The sequence below is a fragment of the Mastigoproctus giganteus genome, chromosome 11 (assembly GCF_048544385.1).
Source record: "Mastigoproctus giganteus isolate SK-2022 chromosome 11, ASM4854438v1, whole genome shotgun sequence".
NCBI lineage: Eukaryota > Metazoa > Arthropoda > Arachnida > Uropygi > Thelyphonidae > Mastigoproctus > Mastigoproctus giganteus.
Window position 1 is genome coordinate 151,753,792 of NC_143585.1, and position 23,203 is coordinate 151,776,994.

General features: G+C 36.8%; 1 protein-coding gene across 1 annotated transcript in view; it reads right to left on the reverse strand.

Annotated features, from left to right (window-relative positions):
• LOC150078517 (uncharacterized) overlaps window positions 1-23,203 on the reverse strand; it is a 257,309-nt gene that overhangs the window by 226,625 nt on the left and 7,481 nt on the right. Inside the window, exon 2 of the mRNA XM_090384324.1 lies at window positions 19,204-19,391. Within this exon, the coding sequence (XP_090240450.1) occupies window positions 19,204-19,391 (188 nt within the window). The remainder of the gene's footprint in view (window positions 1-19,203; window positions 19,392-23,203) is intronic.

A 23,203-nucleotide genomic window follows, 5' to 3' on the forward strand; every position in this document is an offset into this window, starting at 1 on the left:
TTTTTAATGTATGGTAAAAATTAGAGTATGGTTTAGGTAAAGGACAAGATTTTAAGGTGGAATGATGAATAATGGATTTCATCTCTACAAGAATAATTTCACTGACAATCTGAGTAAACATCAGGATCGTCAGATTTAAAACAATAATTTAACCATGGAAGAGGAACAGAAATCATGACAACTGTCCAATTTCACATTCTTATAATGCCAAAGGGCATAAGGGATTTCCCTTATGCCAAAGGAAAAGGTCCAGGGGTTTCCTCAGAACTCAAATCATCAAGTCATAATCAGAGGCCTAGGGCCATTAGCATTACCTGTTTACTTTGGGGATTTCTTAATGAGGAAAAGATCAAGTGTGAGACAAGTGGTTAGAACTGCCTGGGAACCTGGTGAGTACATGAGTAAGTTGTGCAAGGTCATTAGTAATAATAGTAAATAAATGTCCACTTATTCTTGAAATGGCTAAGGCCAAAAAAGTTTACATATTGGTTGTGACTATATACGTATTGAGTTAATTACTGAGGGCAGCCATACTTTAATGCCACAGATTACAATGGGCCATGCACATTTCGAGGTAGCATAAGGTCCTGCAACCTCCTTATTTGTGGCTATGCACGATAATCACTGGACCAAGGCCAACCCAAAAAAATGCCTACATCTGGATCTGACCACCTACACTCAAAGAAAAATAAGGAAACACTTCGATCCGTTGCATTACTGATTCAACTAGCTTAGGTAATCCAAAAGCCTCAGCATCATAACCAGCTGGATCCTATAAATATAAAATTGAAGACAGCTAAAGATTGAACAAAAATAAAATCACTTCCTTCTTAGGAAATTCAGATTACAGAAGAGAGTTTCAAAGAAAGGAAGTTGAAAAGTTCATCATGACCTCTACAGCTGTTCACATTTTTCATCTGTTACTTTTGTTGTTCTTTGAATGATAAGGGAAACAGATGAAATGTGAAATGGTGCAGAGAGATTTTAAGCCCAAGGACAAAAAGAAGGTATTCCAGATTAGGAAGTTTCTGACAAGGAACACCAGTGCAGAAATATGCAGACCCTATGAAGTGAAAGGAACTGAAGAACAAATAATTAGGACAACTGAGATGAATGGTAGTTGGGACAAATGATAACAATGGTCAACAAAATTTTTTTTTCCTATCAAAGATGGAAATGCATTTTTCTAAACTAATTTTTCACACACTACTTCAAATATGTTCTTGGCTTTTTCTAGCATATATAGTTTTAGTAACATGGCTGCTGATAATATTAATACAGTTAATTAGTCAATTTCATTACAAAACACAAGACTAATTACATTTGTATTAGTTCCACAGTTTAAACACAATACACTTTATACACATAATTAATACAATACACTATTATATAAAAAAGATATGTACAATTTAAAAAAGTTGTGAAGATGATTTCCTTTGATACACTTCGTGTGGAATGTTGCAGAAAAATATTCCCAACAAATAAGCAGTATACCAGCATTTACTTGTTCCTGAAAACTTGGTAGTGATTTTCTAATGACTTAATGTCTTGATGGAATTGTTTCCATCTGCACATCACTCATCATGCCAAGGTTTTCAGGAAACCATCTAAGTGCAAATGCAAGAAATGAAGTGACACACAGCATCTGATAAAGAGATTCTCCTAAGTGACTCGACGTTTTTCGGGAGCTACTAAGCGGAACTTTATTTATTGATTTAAAATTACAGTATAGTTTAGGGCTAAAGCCTCAGGTTACATAAAAAGTTTAACTAATATACAAGTTACTGCATTTGTATCATTTCTGTACATAGCCAACTACATAAGTAGTTATAAATTGGCATCATTAAGTATATCTCATATTGTGAATACCTTCCCAACGAGTTGCCATGATATTGCACTACCTCGAATAAGTAATGCTTCACCACAGGAGAAGACTGTTGTTACTTATTCTCAGCGGATACCATCACACAGATGGCACCATTTCGGAGCTTATTGGCTCCTCATCAGTGGGTGGGCAGGTACCCTGTTGTTGCAATGATGACAACCCAGTTGCGAAGTTGCAATGATGACAACCCAGTTATGAACCCTGCACAACTGGGTTGTCATCATTGCAACAACAGGGTACCTGCCCACCCACTGATGAGGAGCTAATAAGCTCCGAAACGGTGCCGTCTGGGCGATGGTATCCGCTGAGAATAAGTAACGATAGTCTTCTCCTATGGTGAAGCGTTACTTATTAGAGGTGGTGCAATATCATTTCAACTCGTTGTGAAGGTATTCACAATATGAGATATACTTAATGATGCCAATTTATAACTACTTATGTAGTTGGCTATGTACAGAAATGATACAAATGCACTAATTCGTACATGATTTAAAATTGTTTTTTCTAACTTTTGACTTAAAATTAGAAGTGTAGTATTTATTTGTAATGCTCTGATTAATTTGCATTTGTTCTTTACTTGGCTTTGTAATTACAAAGCCTTTGCTTTACTTGTAATTGCTTAAAAAACCACAGAAACTTCTGCCGTTATTGATTCAATATTGATATAAGAGATACTTAGAGGTTTCTACGTGGCATTGTAATCAGTATTAGAAGAGGCTTATAAACTCTATAATTTATAGCAATACATACGTGTTTTAATAACTTAACTTTATCACATAGTATGATATAATATACAACACAAATATTCAGAGACCTTTTTTTATTAGAGATTTGGCATAAATACTGTGTAGTATCACACATAGGTTGCTTTTAAGTTCGAATAACATAGGTTGGCATTAGTTAGATAAATTTTTTATCTATTATAACTATTTACAACTTACAAACATCACAGTATAGCAAAATACATATAACATAAACTTGATAGGAGATAAGAAATAGATATACCATAAGTTTAATATTGCAATATATATATATATTCAATAATGCAAACTTCATAGCATAACCGGTGCATAGCATTATTACTGCATTAGTCATACAAGTTTGGTGTAGTATTTTTAATTATATTGAATCTGAATGGAAATCTGAATGGAAATCTTGTTATTTGGTTTTTAGGAGCATTAGCAACTAAGGCCATGTTGCTCTGGAGATATGCAGTGGTCATTCCCTGACCTTTCCGCATCCTCCGTATTTGGTGGTCATGGGCTTGAACCCCGGTCTAATCAAGAAGCGTGTGCTACGCACTGCCACTCCTGTCCACCTGGCTACAGAGGTGCCTGGAATTCATGCCGCAGACAAGAGTAGCAAAAGCAAAAGACTCAAGGTAATGGAAGTACAAAGGCTTGCGGGGGGAGAACTGAGGGGGCAGTTGTCCTCTGCCTTATGAAATGTACTGCTTATTTGATGTTTGCAGATCTATCATCAGGAGTGTAAAATACTGTCAAGGGGGAACGCTTTGTGTGTGTTCGATGTAAAGAATGTGGGGATTTCGGGTGCTAACCCAGCTTTGTTATGGGCTTGAGAACAGAGTTGGATGCCCTTGAAGGATTAAAATGAATGGGAGGGGATCAAGTTCTCAGCTGTCCACATCAATATGCCAGAGCTTGCACTTGATCATCAGGCAACACAACAGCAACCCCCAAAAAATAATGTGCTGGTCCTACAGGAGCTAGTTGTTGTCAATGGCTCTATTGTCTGAGAAATGGAAAATATATTGTCAAAAAGTGTAAACTTTCTTTTCTTAAAGGTGGAATACGAGAGTATGACTGCCAGGGGCAAACGTTGATGACACCGTAGAGCAGATACCATCTTTCAATGGCACAAAAGGTGATATTGTTGTACACGGTGGCACAAACGACTTTAAGAGTAGGAGATATGCAGACTTACTTAACAAGTACAGGGCAATGTTAAAAAAAAAAAGTCACAAGTTAAGTTTAAATTTGAAAATGTCTGCAATTCTGGCCAAAAACAAAAGGAGGGAGTACATGATGAGAGCCTTGTCAATCAATTCGGCCCTGGACAAATTGTGCAAGGCTCAATCTGTCCAGGGCTGAATCTGGGGTAGAATTTTTCTCAACATGGTCTGTGCTTGTTAACAGGAGAGACTGTTTCTACAGAGATGAGATACAGTTAAATAGAAAAGGTGCAAGAATATTTGATGATGTTATCAAGCCAGTATTAGGTGGGTCAGACGTGGACGTGGGTCAGAAAACTGGTAGCTTGGGAAGATACAGACTAAGAGATTAACAATAGCCACAAGCAAAGGTGAAAGTGATTCTTGCACTGTTTCTATTGGATCGAGGAGCAGCCTAGAAATCAAGGAGCTTGGGATTTCAAGGCCTACTGGTAGTCATCATGGAACAAGTAAATATATGGGCTATGTTAGGGTAACTAAGAGTACAAACAGGTGCATGCACGCCAATGCTAGGAGCACAGTAAATAATAAACTTGATGAATTTGTAGTGATGTTCAAAACATAAAATGCAGACATGGTGTCACAGAGATCTAAGGCATGCAGAATTGGAATATGGGGAGTACAATGTGTGCAAGGACAAAGAGGATAGGAAAAGGGGAGGATTTATGCTCCTGGTTAAAAAACATACGAAATCTAAAGCAGTGCATCCAGTTGACATTGGTGTCCAGCACAATGCCGAATCATTTTGGTTTAACATAAGCAATGTAAAAGCAAAAATGAGAGTAGAAGTGTATTATACACCTAATAACTCTGACGACTACACCAAACTTTCTTTTCTTAAAGATATAACTACCATCAAGTTAAAGGGAAGGGGTTTTTGCTTTCGTAAAGGTGACTACAGTAGTCTCAGACAGTTTTAAATTCTATACAGTGGAACCAATTAATGATGTTACAATCAGCCAATTCTAAATGGGAAGCATTCAAGAAATTAATCATGAAAGTTACTAAGCTTAGAGGCCTAAGGGAGCAAAATGATTTTGTAATAAGTGAGAGGAAAGTGGAAGAGAAATTGTTGAAGTTAAATATAAGAAAGGCACATAGGATTAATGGGATCTACCCAATTATATATAGGGATGCAGCAAAGGAAGTAAGCAAACCCTTAAATACAATTATTCTTTGATTCAGGAGAGTTCCCCGCAGACTGGAGATGTGCAAATGTATCTCCAATTCACAGGGGTATCAAGGAGTGACATAAGTTTAATTTAAACCTGTTAGTTTAACTTCAGTTCCAGGGAAAATAATGGAATCACTGGTTAAAGAAATAAGGCAAGATCATCTAGACAAGACAGCAGTTATACTTCAGCCAAAACATGGGTTTGTTGAGGGGAAATATTGTCTAATGTTTTGATAATTTTGATATCAGAAACTTGGATTTCAGGAAAGCTTTTGATACTGTTGCACATAAGAGAATTCTGTACAAATTGGAGCAGTGTGGCATTAAGGGCAAGTTGATGATACGGATAAAGGGATGGTTGAGGTCAGAGAAGACCGATAGTGATAATTTATAGACACTACTCTTCGTGGACTAAATGTTATTAGTAGAGTCTCCCAGGTTTTCAGTATTGGGCCCATTCTTGTTTTCTACATTTATCAATGACACTGATAAAAGCATATCAGGCTTAATGTCCAAATTTGTCCTCTAGAAAAATGAGGCAAATAAGCTGAGAAATGGCAATTGAAGTTTAACAGTGACAAATGCAAAGTACTGCATATGGGTAGCAGTAAACCCAGCGTAATGTACTAACTATACTGTACTACACTCAGAGAAGTAGAAAATGAAAACGACCTTGAGTAATTGTGCAATCAGATATGAAGTTCTCTGAGCAGTGCAGACAGGCTGCTGGGACAGCTCATGTGGTTTTGTCAAAGATATACAGGAATTTTGCTAGCAGGAATAAGGAGGCAATTATCCCATTCTATAAGGCAATGGTCAGGCCACACCTTGAGTACTGCATGCAGGTCTGGAGGCTTCAGTTTATCAAGGATGTAGAACTGCTGGAACAAGTATAGAGAAGGGCAATCAAATTGGTGAGGGGAACAAAGGGTTGCTCTTATTTAGAAAGGTTTATTTTCTCCAAATTGCAGCATCTGGAAACTAGACACCTGCGAGGAAATCTGATTCAGGTGTTTAAGGCTTTAAATGGCTTGAGAAAGCTCAATGCTAATGAAATTCTTCCTCTCGCTCAGATCATGCACATGAGAATACATAAATTCAATTTGATGAACGATAGTTGCTGAATAAATGACTGGAAGTTAGCTTTTAGTCAGCAAGTGGTTGCTTGCTTGAACTAGCTGTTATCTGTTGTGGGAGTTGACAGCTTAAATAAATTCAAGGAAGAACTAGACAAACTATTCAAGAGAATGGATAGTTGAAATGGGAAGTGGGGTTTTTTTTTTTTTTTTTTTCCTTGCATCATGTACCACTACTAATGCTAATATGTATCATGCAGTTTCTGAACTCTGTTCACATGCAAGAGACCTGAAATTATCCAAGCAGTTTCGACAAAGCCTTTTGAAAGCCAGTCCATACTTTTAGTTCTAGTACATTTGAGCATTTTTCTCACACCTTCACCTTGCAGAAACTCTGATTTGAGATCCCACAAAGATTCCTTCTTTCACTTTTGCAGCACTAATCTTTGAAAGTTTTACTTAAGTAACAAAATACTCTCAAATTCATCTTGAATTGCAACACCTAAACCTTTATCATCTTTAAACACTTTATTTCCTCTCCCTCTAGCTTATAAACCAGCTTATAACCCCAGGGGTTCACCTGGTGAGTACGGGCTTGGCAAACCCAGGGTCCTGAGCTGGATGTAATCATTCTACTCTTTCTTGATGATTCCTTTCTACTTCGCTTCCACCCCCCCTCCCTCCCTCCCTCTCTCTCTTTCTCTCTCTCTCTCACAGAGTAACTTGGGATTTTTTTTTTTTTTTTTTTTTTGGCTGGTGCAGCATAAACTCAGGCTTCCTTGCACCATATGGCTAATAAAATAATAATAATAGTTTAGCACCACCTTTGTGGACTGGGAAAACATTAGCACTTCTTCAGTCCAGAGAATCTTCCCAAGTATCTTTCTCTCATTAACATTTCCAACATATTCATATACTCTTATACAGCCTTTTAAATCTTCTGGTGCTCACCCCTAAATGGACCAAATACAGTAATGTGGCAACTGTGAACAGTCTTTTGTTTTCATTATAAAACAAAATACTGTATGCAGTCTTTTGTTTTTAGCTTTTTTACTTAATTGAGAATGGTATTATAATAATTACTACTTGTTGCACTCAAATAAAAAACATCAAACAAAATGAGAGAAATCAATAATGCACTGGTCCCACAGGAAATAGTAGTTGTTGGTGACTATTGTCAGGGAAACAGGGAACATGCTATGTAAAAAGGATAGGTGGAACAGGACAAGGGTATGTCTGCCAGGGGCCAAGGTTGATGACATTGTAGAGCGGATATCATCTTTTAAGGGCACAGAAGGTGATATTGTTGTATACGTTGGCACTAATGATATTAAGAGTAAGAGAACAGCGGAATTACTTAACAAGTACAGGTCACTGTTGAAAAAAAGCCGTGAATTAGGGCTGAATTTGAAAGTGTCCGCAATTCTGCCCAGACACAATAGGGGGGAGTATATGATGAGAGCCTTGTCGATCAATTCGGCCCTGGAAAGATTGTGCAAGGCTCAATGGATAGAATTTTTTTCAGCCTGGTCTGTACTTTTTAACAGAAGAGACTGCTTCTACAGAGATGGGATACACTTAAATAGAAAGGGTGCAAGAATATTTGCTGAAGCTATCGAGGCAGTGTTAACTGCTAGCTTGAGAAAACTGGTCAGAAAACTGCTAGCTTGAGGGGATACAAGGACTAATAGATTAACAGTAGCCACTGGCAGAGGTGAAATTGATTCTTGCACTGCTTCTATTGGAATGAGCAGCAGCCTGGAAAACAAGATGCAGAGTATTTCAGAGACTGCTGGGAGTCATTGTGGTACAATTAAATACATGGGTTGTGTTAGGGTAGCTAAAAATAAGAACAGGTGCATGTATATTTGCATATACACCAATGCTAGGAGTTTGGTAAATAAATTTGATGAATTGCTCAAAACATCAAAGGCAGATATTGTTGGGATATCAGAGACGTGGTGTCACAGATATAAGGAATGCAGAACTGGAATTTGGGGAGTACAATGTGTACAGGATAGGTATTTGGAATGAACGGAGGGGGGGAAACGGGGGCATTTTTTTTTTTTTTTGGCTGATGCTGCATAAGCTTGCTTTCTTGCATCTACTATGCCTCTACTAATGCTAATAATAATAAACAGGTCGAAGCTAAACAGATGGATGATGTTGCAGAGAAATATTAATCATACTGCATTGAGTGTGGTGTAGGATAAAGTCACTCGTGTTCAGGCATTTGGCAGAGGGGTCGGTTCAATAAATCAGAGACGGTTTTTCAAGGAAGACAGTGGAGCAAGTGGCGATGTCCCCCGTATGGCTACCACAGGAGAAGGTCAAGACCATCCAGCCCCCACCAAATGGTAGTGCTTCCTGCGCAACTGTGCTACTGACCACCCAAGAAAGGAGAAAATGCCAACGCATGAAGTGGAGCATCGAAATGAATATGTACATCATGCATGCATACTTCGAAATAACGAAGCTGGAGACCGATATGACAACTTACAGGGTGAGACTACATATCAAGTGGCTGGAACAATTCTCAGACATTTGGGTCCTCGAACAGCGAACAGCGGAACAGAGAAGGACCATCATCGCGAAGAACCTGATAGCTCCTGCAATCTTGGAAAAAATAAAGCAGGATGTGAGCAATCAACTATAAAGGATAAAGAATACGGAACCAGAGGAGGAAGAGCAAGAAGAAATACAACCCACAGCAGCTGTGAGTGGAAAGAGACAAGGTCATGATATCCAGAATAGAGGACAAGTGGAAGAAGGTCCTAACAGAATTCGAAGGAATGGACCCCGCAAAGACTCATGTGATACCGAAGCAGAGGCCAAATAGAACCTTGTGGAGAGTCACAGACCACCTCAATCAGCACATAATACCACATTACCTCAACAGCAATGGTGCAACACTGGAGGCCATCCACACATCTGTGTATTGTGCTGTGGTAGCAGCCACGAGGATTAATGGAAGAGAAAGGAGACGTCAGCAGCAGAAGAACCAAAAACAGAAGAATCCGCCAGCTTGGGAAAGAAGACTTCAGCAGAAAATAGAAGACTTAATAGTCAAGACAAGCCAATTTGACCCGCTACCAATGGGGCAATAGGAGTAAGAAATTAATTGGAAAAGTGAAGAGCATCCTCAAGAGAGACAGCATCCACAGCAAACATGAGACAAAAAAAATCAGAGAATAGGAGAGTACTTGGACACATTGAAGCAGAAACCTCCTTGCACTCAGCAAGAAACTATGTCAATACAAAGAGAACTCCCAAAGGAAAATAAACAACCGAATCTTCAATGAGGACCAAAAAGGCTTCTACAGGAATCTCGAAGAAGACAGGAAAGAAGGGAAGGGACCACCCGAGCAGAAGACGATTGAGGAGTTCTGGGAAACATTTGGAGCAGGGAAGTAAGACACAACAGCCGAGCCCCCTGGATAGAACTAGAATGCAACAAAACCAAGAACGTACCATAGTGAGACAGTGGGAGATTCGGGAAGAAGTAAAACAGACGATTAAGAACTCTCACAACTGGAGAATTCCAGGAATAGATAATGTCCACAACTACTGGTACAAGAAGCTCACTTGCACACACAAGCACCTGGCAGAGCAGTTCATCCGAATGATAAGGTACCCAGAGACAATCCCGAAGTTTCTCACTCGAGGAATCACATTTCTTAAGCCTAAAGACAAAGATACAAGAAACCCCCGGCGAAATATAGGCCAATCACCTGCCTCTCAATAATGTACAAGATCCTGACCAGCTGCATAACCAGGAATATATATCAGACCACTTGGAGAGCCAGAACATAATGCCGAACAGCAGAAAGGATGCAAGGGGCAATTAACCATAGATGCCGCAGTTATGGAGCAAGCCTACGAGAAGCGTCAAAACATGTACACAGCCTACATCGATTACCGCAAGGCCTTCGATTCTGTGCCTCATAGCTGGCTAATAGAGGCGCTGAACATCTACAAAGTCAATCCGATAGTGACAAACTTCCTAGGAGAAACGATGGTGAAACGGAGTACCACCATTAAGACCAAAAACATCACAACCAGGCCAATTCCCATCAGAAGAGGAATCTTTTAGGGAGATGCCTGAGCCCATTGTGGTTCTGTCTAGCACTTAACCCACTATCCACCATGCTCAACAGTAGCAAGTATGGATATAACATCGAAGGAAGGAAGGAAGAACCTATACACCCTCACTCACCTGATGTACAGGGATAACATCAAGCTCTATACAGGAACCGAGAAGCACCTCCAGCAACTACTCCAGATTACCGAAGAATTCAGCAATGATATTAGAATGGAATTTCGTCTAGACAAATGCAAGACCCACAGATTGCACCAGGGAAAATAAGTCAACTGAAACTACCAGCTGCAGACTGGTAAAGAGATCCAAGCCATGGCAAAGCGAGATGCCTACAAATACTTGGGGATGATGCAGGCTCAGCAGTTACAGCACAAGGAAATTAAGGCCAGCCTGATGGAAAAATACCATCAGAGACTCAGAAGCCTGCTGAAAGCAAAGCTGAATGGGGGGAAACACAGTTAAAGCCATAAACACCTATGCAGTCCAAGTGCTAACGTACTCCTTCGGGGTCATAGATTGGACTAACACTGAGCTAGAGGATATTATGAGAAAGACAAGGACAGTGATGACCAAGAGCTGCCAACACCACCCGAAATCTGCCGTGGAGAGACTGACAATTGCCCGGAAAGATGGAGGAAGGGGGCCTGATAGACCTCATTGAGCAACAGAAGACAGCGATAATTAACCTGAAGGATTACTTCCAGAAACACACAGCAGCACTCCACCAGGCCATAAGGAAGACAGACAAGCAGTATACCCCACTCAACCTAAGCGAGGAGTCTCCCCCCCCCAACCAGGAGGCACAAACGAAGCTAGAAAGATGGGCAGAGAAGACACTCCATGGCAGACACTACAATGATCTCCATCAAGATCACACAGATAAAACTGCTTCCAATGCATGGCTCACGAGCAGGACACTCTTCCCCGAGACTGAAGGATTCAGGCTCGCCATCCAAGACCAGGTAATCAACACCAGGAACTATAGAAAATACATCGCAATGAAGCCCAGAGTGTCCGATGACACATGCCGACTATGCCACCTAGAATCAGAAACAATCCAACATGTCACCACAAGATGCAAGGTGATCACTCAGACTGAGTACACTCATAGACACGACCAGGTAGCCAGAATAATACATCAGAAGCTAGCAAGGAAATATAAGTTGATCGAAGAAAGTGTACCGTACTATAAGTATGAACCCCAGGCAGTACTAGAGATCCCAACCCACAAGCTGTACTGAGACTGTGCCATAATAATAGATAGGACAATCCCACACAACAGACCAGACATAACCCTTGTGGACAAGATGGAAAAGGCTAACTATCTGATTGACATAGCGATACGCAACACTGGCAACCTGCAGAAAACCCATGGAGAAAAAAAATCAGGAGATCAAAGAGATGTGGCATGTGCAACAAAGATCATGTCAACCACATGTATGACGCCAAAGACCCTACATAACAGCCTAGCAGCAATACGTCTCCCAGCGAACACCTACAAAGAACTCCAGAAAGTGGCAATCCTGAACACCTTTAAGATAGTCAGAGAGTTCCTCGACCAACAGTAACACCAGACATAACAACCACCCTATGTACTTGGTAGCAATATCCGTCACAAGGTGGAACCCCCAATCAGGGAGAAATAATACAGTAGCAATAATAATAATAATAATACAGAAAGTTTTTTAAATGTATTTTTAAGAATTTAAGGTCATTCAACCCAAACTGAAACACAGATGCTTGTGTGGCATCTAGCAGATACAACTGAATGCTCGTATTTTTTGTGAGCTGTTTGTTTTTTGGCAGATAAACCCAAACTCTATTGACAAGATCACACAGCTCTCACTGGAATCTCACAGATACCACATGGAAATAGGTTGCTATATGAAATGCTAGGCACCCCTAAATGGACCAAATGCACTTGGCATAGCATCTGTGAGATACAGTCATTTGGTTTAATTATAAAAAATTTAAGTTTAACTTTTTAACTGAATTGAAAACAGTGTACTATTAATTATGATTTGCTAAACTTAATTACAATATATCAAACAAAAATAAACAAGAGAAACCAATAAAAATATCATGTTTGAACAAAATAATTTCCTGGCACACTTTTAAAATTTCAGTACAATGAATTACTTTAAGACTCCACCTATGCCTAAATTTACTGGTTTACAACAACAACATTTTTTTTTTTCAGAAAATTATGAATGGCATTGTGCAATCCAAATTGTAAATACAGTTATAAGGGCAATACCTGAAGTGAAATATAGAAGTTTTTAAAAAATACAGCAAAAGAATTCAATATTAGACCCTCTATATGTTCCACATTTCTGAATGAATCATATGATATAGCAACATTTCACAAAAAAATAAATAATAAATAAATAATGTGTGATTTTGAATTTCAGTATTTATAGTTAAATTTTTTTTTCTTTATTTTGTAAAGTAATTTTTTTAAAAATGATATAACCAAAGAAAAATAAGAAAATAAAATTAAGGACAGTAACAAAACTATTCTCATTTTCCCACGATTTCAAGTTCTTCCACTTACATTCACATAAGTAGTTCACTTCATTGGCCCAAATGATATCAGAATTAGTAACTGAATTCAACTTGGGGCTAACTGAACCCGCATATTTTTGATTGCAAAGTTGAATTCCCATATTAATATGGGGATAAAAGTTGCAGCATTAAAAGCAAAAAATCGTATCTATCTAGGCTGTAAATAAAATATGCTTTCAACAATACTCACTCAGAAAAAAAAATATTTTTTTTTGTAGTAAAAGTATATTGTCATTTTATTTAGTTATAAATGATTTTAAAGTTGACATTTAAGTAAAATAAATCAGAAATTACACAAGTAAAATAAATCAAAATTAATGAAGCATTACTTATTCGAGGTAGTGCAATATCATAGCAACTTGTTGTGAAGGTAGTCACAATATGAGATAAAATTAAATCAATGCCATTTCAACTACTTTTGAGTTCACTACGAACAAAATATTGTGCATCTACACTGAACATTCATTAGTAAAAGGGATTACAAAAAGAACCACTGTTCAACCCCCAGGGGCTCACATCTTGTGAGTATGGGCTTGGCACACCCAGGGTCCTGAGCTGGATATCATCATTCTTCTCTAGTAGTAATAGGGAAATAGGGAAATTTTTTTTTTTTTTTTTTCGCCTGGTGTGGCTAATAATAACTCTACATAGTGTTAATATACAATTTTTTTGTTAAAAGAAACGTATAGCAAATTATTTTCAGATAGAACTAGCCATGCTGAAAAGAAACTAAAAATATTCTGATATACACTGTAGTGGACTCAGTTATGCTATATGTAATTCACTACAGTGTATATCAGAATATTGTGGTAATGGTAATGAAGCTGCTGTACCCCTTTAAGAAAAAGGTCACAGAAACCAAAACCTACAGGACCATGATCATGTAAGATCATTATTCTTGTTATTATATGTGCAAGACGAGAGCCAAATTTACATCTAAACAAATAAGGCAATTGTCTATGGTCTATAATTTGGAAGTGGCCGTGACAAATACTATTAGAGAGTCTACTGCATTAATTAGATTATGTTTTTAAATAAGGCATGTGCAAGTGGTAAGGCACATGTAGGTGTAAGCACATCAGTGCAGTGATTATAGTGTGTATTAAATAAACAAGTCAGGTAACATATGATGTGTGTTACATTAAGGAGTAAGCAATTTTTGTTTCTTGAATAAACTGTTTTTTCCTTTTTCTGTGATTAACAGAATTGAAAAGTAAATAACTCATTATCCTGTTATAATTTAACTAATAATATATATAGGTAATTGTTTTCATTTTGTTGCACATACCTCAAAGTCATACTCACTAGACCGTTTTGTATAATTCACTTAATTTCTGTTTCCTCCTGGATTTTTAATAACTGAAATGCAGAACATCTCACATTACAGTATGCAATCTACATTTTGTAATGCACTTTACTTATTTCCTCCTGGAAATAAGTGAAATATAATGATCTTCAACCTTTCATATGCACAAAATCTTACTTTTTGAACATTTCCTTTTGTGAATCTACCATGGCCCACTCATTTTTCCAATATGTGGCACCAAACAAAAATCAGTGCTTCAGCTACAATATACAGTACAGTAAGTCCCCAACTTACGTGAGCCCGAGTTACGTAACTTCAGACTTATGTAAATTTTTTTCACTCAATTTTTTTTTTTTTAGATTGTAAAATTTAAAAGAGTGAAAAAAAAAAAAATCAATAACGACGAAAGCTTAAAAAATAGGAATGAAGAGAAGATTCTGAAAATTTGTTTTTTTTTAATACGACCGAAAATTTCAGTGAAGGGGCCACACACAAATGATGTAATAAATAATGAATAATATAAATATATAATGAATAAGATGTAATTTCACCATAATAATGCAAATACCCACAGAATTCCAGCTATCGGTATTATTGCAAATGCAATAAGATCATGTTTACTACCTGTTTATAATGAATTGCACTAACAGAAAAGCCCAATAAACCAGAAAGTGCAAATTTTTTTTATTGTTTTATAGTAGTGACTTCCAGAAATGTGCTTCAGTAAAATGTGAGCTCGCGTGAGGTGATAATAGTGTGTTTCCGCCTTAATCCTGTGAAGTTTTTTACAGAAAATTTCATTTTGACCGTTATCATGGTGCTGACTAAGAGAATAAGTGACAGCAGCACTAGCAATCTATGAATAAAAGGAAAGTGATCGATTTGGATCAGCAAATTGAAATAATAAGGATGTAAGAAAATGGTCAAACATCAACAAGTATCGCACAGAATTTAGATTTGTCAGTGTCAACAGTGATCACAATAATGAAGGACAAAGACAGAATACGAGAAGCAGTGAAGGGATCGGCACCAATGAAGTCAACTACAATAACCAAGGGTACGGAATACATATTACTTTTTACAGTACAATAACATGCATTTTTTCTTCCTTTTTTTTTCTTTTCTTATATGCCACTCCGGCTACTTCACCGCTGTCTCCAGATAAAGTTTTTAATTGAACTAATTAAAAATATAACTATTTTTCTATATACCGGGTGGTTATAAAATAAGTTTCACTAATCAGGAGACCCTAGTGTCAAAACAGTTAGGTTGTGAAAACAGTTAGGTTGTGTATTGTGAAAATCGGTGGGTATGTCATTTAGGGTATGGGGAAGCGAGTTGTAGAAGAAAAAAATAAGTTCAAATTTCTGCCACCAAGGGAGAAATTGGCAAGGTAAACACAAGATGGAATACTTAACTTAGGAATAGATTTTAATATCAGAACTTAGAAATCTACAGATATTGTTCTATGAACTTTCCTTCACTTGAGATGACATTCTGAAAACGGAGGATGGCATGCGACACAGTTTCGCATAGCATCTCATTGGGGATGTTGGCTACATGCTGTTTAATGCTTGCTTTCAAATCGACAAGTGTCTGTATGCCGCCACGATAAACTCTGTCTTTCAGGTATCCTCATAGCCAGAAATCGCAGGGATTGAGATCTAGTGATTGGACTGGCCAGAACTGTGGAAAGTCTAGAAATTATCCAATCATTTCCGAATGTTGAACAGAACAGTTCCTTCACTTGTCGACGAACAGGGGAGGGGCACTATCTTGCATGAACACTACAGCCTCCAACCATTGCCTTTTTTGCTGAGCGGGAATAATGTGATCTCTTAGAAGAGCACAGTACCGTGCACTAGTTACTATATACCTTACGGGGCTATGAGGTGTAGACGCTTCAAAGAAAAATGGTCCAATTATAAAAACTTTGCTGTGAATCCACACCATACTTTAATGTATGGACTTTGTAGTGGCCTTTCGTGCACAGCAGATGGACGAGAAGTTCCCCATATTCAGCAGTTTTGTGCATTTACAACCGCATAAAGAGTGAAATGTGCCTCATCAGACCACAAGATCATTCGAGCCCACGTATCGTCAAGTTCCATACAAGCCAGAAATCATTGAGTAAAGTCTATTCATTGTTGCTGATCAAAAGACTTTAGTTCGTGCACTACACGAATCTTGTAGAACCAACATAAAATTATTCGAAGCACTTTACATACAGTAGAACAAGGAAGGTTCAAGTCTCTTGACACACCTCTGGCACTACTGACTGGTAGTGTTTTGCATTCTGACCTGGAGGTCATTGCAACTGCCACTTCATCCACTACCTCCGTTCTGGTACGTGGTCGTCCCCTGCCTGGAATTACACCTAATTCCCCAGTCGCTTCAAATTTCTTTATTAGTTTTCTAAGTCCCACTGATATCAAAGGTCCTTTACGCAAACCTTTAAGTTTCCGATATTCACATAGTGCTGCATTAGCGTTACTATTATTCTGGTAGAACAGTTTTACTAAAAGAGCACGTTCTTTTTTGTAAGAGCCATAATGGTTATTGACAGTGCCGTTGGCCTTTCTGCTTTTATCTAACAGGATGTCATTTGCGTAAGCAGTGTGTCTTGAAGTAAATGATAACTTTTAGTTATGTGCAGCACTGTCTTTCATCTGGTGGTGGAAATTTGAACTAATTTTTTTTTCTTCTACAAATCGCTTCCCCATACCCTAAATGGCATACCCACCAATTTTGACAGCGTTAATTCTAACCGTTTTGACACTAGGGTCTCCTGAATAAGGAAACTTATTTTATAACCACCCGGTATATAACTAACATATAAAAAAATATATAACTAATGAATTGAAAAATATATAACTATTTTTCTTCATTCAATACTTTATTAGTCATTCCCAAGTTATGTAAAACTTGACTTATGTAAGAAGTCCTGGAATGTATCTCTTACATATGTTAGGGAATTACTGTATATGGATAGTTTATGTCATATGTATAAAAAATATATTAATAATAATCAGCATTATCGAAATTTATAATTGAATCTATTTGTTCAATTTTAACAAAATTTGGGATGGCTCATCAAAAATTTAAGGGAAAAGGAACCACATAAATTTTATGAAAATGTGTCCAGTGGGTTCAGTTGGGTGTAGATCAGGCCTGTATAACCCAAATCATTCTGCAGGCCACCTTGACAAACTACAATTTTCCACGGGCCGCACGTAAAATAAAACAAAACTTTTAAAAATAAAAAATCCAATGCCATAAAAATATTTTATTCATTCATTTTTATTATATATCTACATCAATGATATATTTCCTTTTCTTTGCAATCACTCAATTTTTTAAAATCTACTTCAATATTGGTAGTTGCACACCTTAATTGATTTTCCAGATTTTCATCTGTTATTGAAGCTCAAGATTTACTTTTAATAAATTTCACTTTTGAAAAGAAAGTTTCACAAACTTATGTAGATCCGAAGGCACTCACAATTTTTTGTGCAAAAAATCTTAATTCGGGATATTTTTCTGCTGTCACATACGTGCCGTAAAACTTGATTTTTGATGTTGTGGTATGAATGTATTTTAATTCATTGTTGCATTGTAAATAAATTACTTCCGTCTGGAGAGTTTCTGGTTCAAAGAAGGGAAGGAGTGGTGGGGATTCGGGGAAGTACAGCTGGTCTAATATTATATTTCTCATTATTTATCGTGCCTGCTGCAACTAGTGAATGATTTTCCACTGAGGTGGTCAGTAGCATAAAAATCATCTGGCAGGCTGCAAAAATAATGTGGCAGGCCACACGCAGCTGCAGGTTGGCCAGGTCTGGTGTAGATGAACATAGCGAAGATATCAGATACTAAGCATATGAACAAGCCACAAATTAGCATTTTGAGCATCATTATTCAAACATTTTATCTATTAAGGACCCATGCACAGATTTTTATCTAGGTCACATATGTGGATGATATATTTCTAGGGGGCCCGTGTATGAATTATCACTAGGTCCACAAATTTATAAATTCACCCATTTGATGCTTATGTGAGTGAGCTGTTCCTTGTTATCTTTGCATAGTACTGTACCCTATAAACAATGCCTCATTTCAAAACTTAGGATTTCTACAAGAAATCAACAATGTCAAAAGTTTATTTTTAAGTATACACAGTATCTGCTAAGTATTTCATATTAAAATACAGGTATTATTGTATATTGCAGCATATAAGTTGATTTATTCTTTATTGTCTGAATATTTGTACTTAATCATATAAACACTGCTTAACTTGACCCCCACTGTTATTTTTTACAATCTGTCCTACAAATTGTATTGCGACGTTTTTACAAAGAAATAATGCTTCAATATGGAAGGGTGCTTTACTGTATTTTGTTTATATGAAACATGTTTATATAAAGAATATGAAACTGCCAATCCTCAAAGTTTACTTTTTGAGAACCCAGAAAGTACACCCCAAAACATAATTTCCAAAATATTTTATGAAATAAACTGTAAACATTGGTATTAATTCATGTCACACATGGCTTTAATTCAAGTTTAAGATTAAAGCCATAAAATTTTATGAAGGAATTTTAGTTTTTTCTTTGTACTTCAAAATTCAACTCGTACATTGGAATACACAGTATATTTTTTAAAAATATATGTACAGAAAAATGCTCTCACAAGGTATGGAAATTGATAATTTCCATACCAGCTGAGCCTTGATTATAAAATTACACGAATGTGTATCAGCAGAATCAATCAAATATAATGCAAATCTAGAAGCAATTAAATACATCTTTATTATTTCATATTCATATAAAGAATAAGATAAATTTTAATTTTACTTATAACTTCGTTAGTTTTATTAAAGATAATCTCCATTACGAATTAACAAATAAATAATAAATTAAGAAGATATCTTCTTAATTCATTATTTATGCAAATATACATTGGATTTGATACAGTGCAACATTGACATAATATGGGTGTTGGAGGGAGTAATTCATATTTTTTGCTGCAGCTAATTAAAATCTTTGAAATAAAAAAAAATTTTAAATTTGAATTACAACACTTAAAATGGTAATGTTTCCTTTGCCTGGATAAAAAAATATACTTACTATCACTGAACATCTTCTGCATTCTTTCCATCCGTGAATTCAGATTTATTACATACCAAATCATAATACTGATTGTTATAATTAATAACAGTAAAATGAACAGCTTTACACCTTCTGCACAGTGGCAAGGACAATTCATATGACTTCTGCCAGTAATCGTTTTAACTTTTGCAGTCGGACGGAATCTTCTGAAAAACAAGTTTACAGATAGTATGATTACATGGCCAAACCAAGATTGGGTTTCATATTTTCATGTTAAATATAACTTCAAAGTAGATTCTCAAATGAACATAATACTTTTAGTAATAAGTTTAATAATTATTTATGCAGAAACTCAAATGGGGATGTAAATCATAATTGCACATGAGTGCCAATAATTAATTTTTAATGGAGAAACCAAGGGAAAAACATTTCTTGAAAAGTAACAAGTTACAGCTCAATGCACTAGCATTAGTAGAGGCATATGATGCAAGAAAGCAAGCTCATGCAGCATCAGCCAAAAAAAAAAAAAAAAAAAAAAAAAAAAACTTCCACTTCACCCCTCCGTTCGTTCGAAATACCTGTCCAGCTGAGCCTTAAATTTATTTAGGCTATCAACTTCCACGACAAGGGATGGAAGTCTGTTCCACCAATCAACCACTAGCTGGCTGGCTGGCTAAAGACAAACTTCCGCACATCTATCCTACATCTGTCTTTCCTCAATTTGAATTTATGCCCTCTCAGATGATTATTCTGAGCAACAGGAAGAATCCCATCAGCATTGAGCATGCTCAAACCATTCAAAGCTTTATCCACCTCTATCAGATCACATCGTCGGTGCCTAGTCTCCAGACACTGTAATTTGCAAAACTTAAGCCTTTCTTCGTAACAGCAACCCTTTGTTCCATTCACTAATCTTGTTGCCCTTCTCTGTACTTGTTCCAGCAGCTCTACATCCTTCTTGAAATGAGGCCTCCAGACCTGTATATAGTACTCAAGGTGTGGCCTAACCATTTCCTTATACAAGGGAATAATCACATCCTTATCCCTGCTAGAAAAATTCCTGTATATCATTGACAAGACACCATGAGCTTGCAGCCCATCTGCACTGCTCTAAGAACTTCATATCTGCCTGCACAATTACCCACAGGTCCTTGATCCCTTTCATTCTCTACCACTGTCAGTGTAGTACCACAGAGTTGATACATTGCTCTGGGGTTGCTGTTTCCCATATGTAGTACTTTACATTTGTCAATGTTAAACTTCGTTTGCCACCTCTCAGCCCATCTGCTCAAATTTTACTAGATCCTGGTACAGTAGCATACTGTGTTTAGTGTCATTAACAACCCTGCCAGCCTTTGTATCATCTGCAAACTTGGACATTAAGCCTGATATACCTTCATCGATATCACTGATAAATACACAAAACAACAATGGGCCCAGCACCAAACCCCGGGGGACTTCGCTAATAACATTAGTCCATGTAGAGCAGTGTCCATTTATTACCACTCTCTGCGGTCTCCTACTCAACCATCCCTTTATCCATGGCAGTAACTTGCCCTTAATGCCATACCACTCCAATTTGTACTGCAATCTTTCGTGTGCAAAAGTATCAAAAGCTTTTCCGAAATCCAAGTATATGATATCAAAATTATTTTTAGCATCCAGTTCCTTTGTAACCACATCGTAGTGTCCAGTCAAATTGGTCAGACAAGACTTCCCCTTAACAAACCCAAGCGGTGTCCAAGCTATAACTGAAGTCTTGTCTAGATGATCCTGCAGTGCTTCTTTAACCTGTGCCTCCATTAATTTCCCTGGAACAGAAGTTAAACTAACAGGTCTATAATTACTTGTGTTGCCCTTTGATACTCTTTTGTGAATTGGGGTCACATTTGCACATCTCCAGTCCATGGGTACCTCCCCTGAGTCCAAGGAAGCTCTCATAATTATGGCTAAGGGTTTGCTTACTTCAATTCCCTCTCCTTTATCTTAATCCTTTTAACCTTAACATTGGAGTAAACATATCTTTGATTGGCCCCAGAAGGCCTTTTCCTTGAATTTAATTTTTAAAAGCTTAAAGTTACTTTAGTTTGAGATTATATTATTGTGTATATAAAAAGAGCTAATTTGCTAGCCAGTATCTTGGCTGATGCAAAAGGCAGCATTTCAGGTTTGTGAGGATTCACCGTTATTTTTTTTTATTAACTGATTATTAAATAATTAAGTTACCATCAAAAGAATAGGTGTGTTATTTAACTATTGGCACTGTCTATATTAAAGGTAGGCAAATTTTATATAAAAATGAATACAGAATTACCTAATGGCTAACTATTAATTGTACATTTCAGAAATGGTAAAGAATCTTAAATGTTAAAAGTAAGAAATGCATAATTAAAGTAGCAATCGCCTGTTCTGCTGTCTTTAAAGTCTTTAAGAAATGGTATAGGAAGCACCAGGAAACATCTGAGAATAGTCTGTGGTCCTGTAGAGGGTTTAGAGACAGACTGCACTCTGTGCATGTTGAGGTGCTTACTAATTTCTACATTTAACTGCATATGCTGCTAAAAAAATATCTGAGAAAAACATCTTCAAACAACAATTTAGCTATACATCATGCCACTCATGGAATGATGTGTTGTTATAAAATAAACTTTAGGTCTGAGAAAAATATTTAGATTGGATTATAGGAAGTTTTCCTATAATCCAATGGCGAGTTGCTAATTACTGGAATAAGTTAGTTCTGTGGGTAATTGAGGCTGGTAGCATAGGTAAATTCAAAGTTCAGCTGGCGAATTACTTACATGAGAAGGGAAATATGAAGGCTTTCCATTTTCTTTTTGATATATTTAATTTTTATATACAGGTCACTCCCGTATAACACCGTACTTCTACAAGACAGTTTTGCTCTAACATGATTGATAAATTGTGGCAATCCTCGCACAACACTATACTTCTACAACAAGGTTTCGCTCTAACACGGTTTGAGAATTCCTGGAAATCTCGCATAACATGGTATGCGAGTTATCTCAGCACAAAAGCTTTTTGAGCTTTTGTGCTGGGAAAACCCTGCTATTATGTTAGATGTGATTTTCACCTTTTACAATCTTTTTTGTGAATCACTATTGACTCCCTAGTCGTTGTCGTGATATTTTTCTAAAGCACATTTCTAGGCAGAGATGAACTAACGTTCATAGGCGGAGATGAACTAACATTCCAGGTGCCGCCAAAGACAAATAAATACATACATACAAAGCACATTTCTGGAGGTCACTACCATAAAAAAAAATGTAAATATTTCCAGTTTATTGGTCTTTTCTGTTAGCGTAATCAATTATAAATGGGTAGTTAACTCGATCTTATTGCATTTGCTATAGTACCGATAGTTGTAATTCTGTGGTTCTTCACGTTATTATGGTGAAATGTGTTTCCCCTTCCATGAAATATTCAATAATATAAAAAACAAATTTTCAGAAACTTGTTACTCCGTATCGTGTTTGTTGCAACTTCTCCGTGACATGTTCTTTGTTATTAATTGCTTATCATTTTTACTGTTTTAAATTTTACAAACAAAATAAAAAAATAAAAAAAGTCAGTGAATAGAAATACCAATTTGTATGTACATATTACAATGTGTATTAATTAAGCTATGTATGCAAACGTAAATTTATTTTTATTTTGCTAACTGGAAAATATTCTTCCGATTTTCATGTATCATTTAAAGTGGGGTCCACTGTATTTTGTTGGGAGATCCCGGGGTTACGTTGTGTGCTATTGAACTTGTGCTTGTTTGAGACTATAAAAAATAATTGACTTCGAAGAGTGCAGTTCATGACTTTTAAAGAGAGCAGAAGGTACACGAAATATAGATGCCACAGAAGAGATTATGCTTAGCAGCGAAAAAGAGGAAGAAAATTAAATGAATGTACATTATCTCACATATAAGTATCACAGTTTGCAAGGTAAGACGTTTCTTCAGTTATTACTATTTAAGTTACTACTATTATAAAAATAAAGTTAAAAT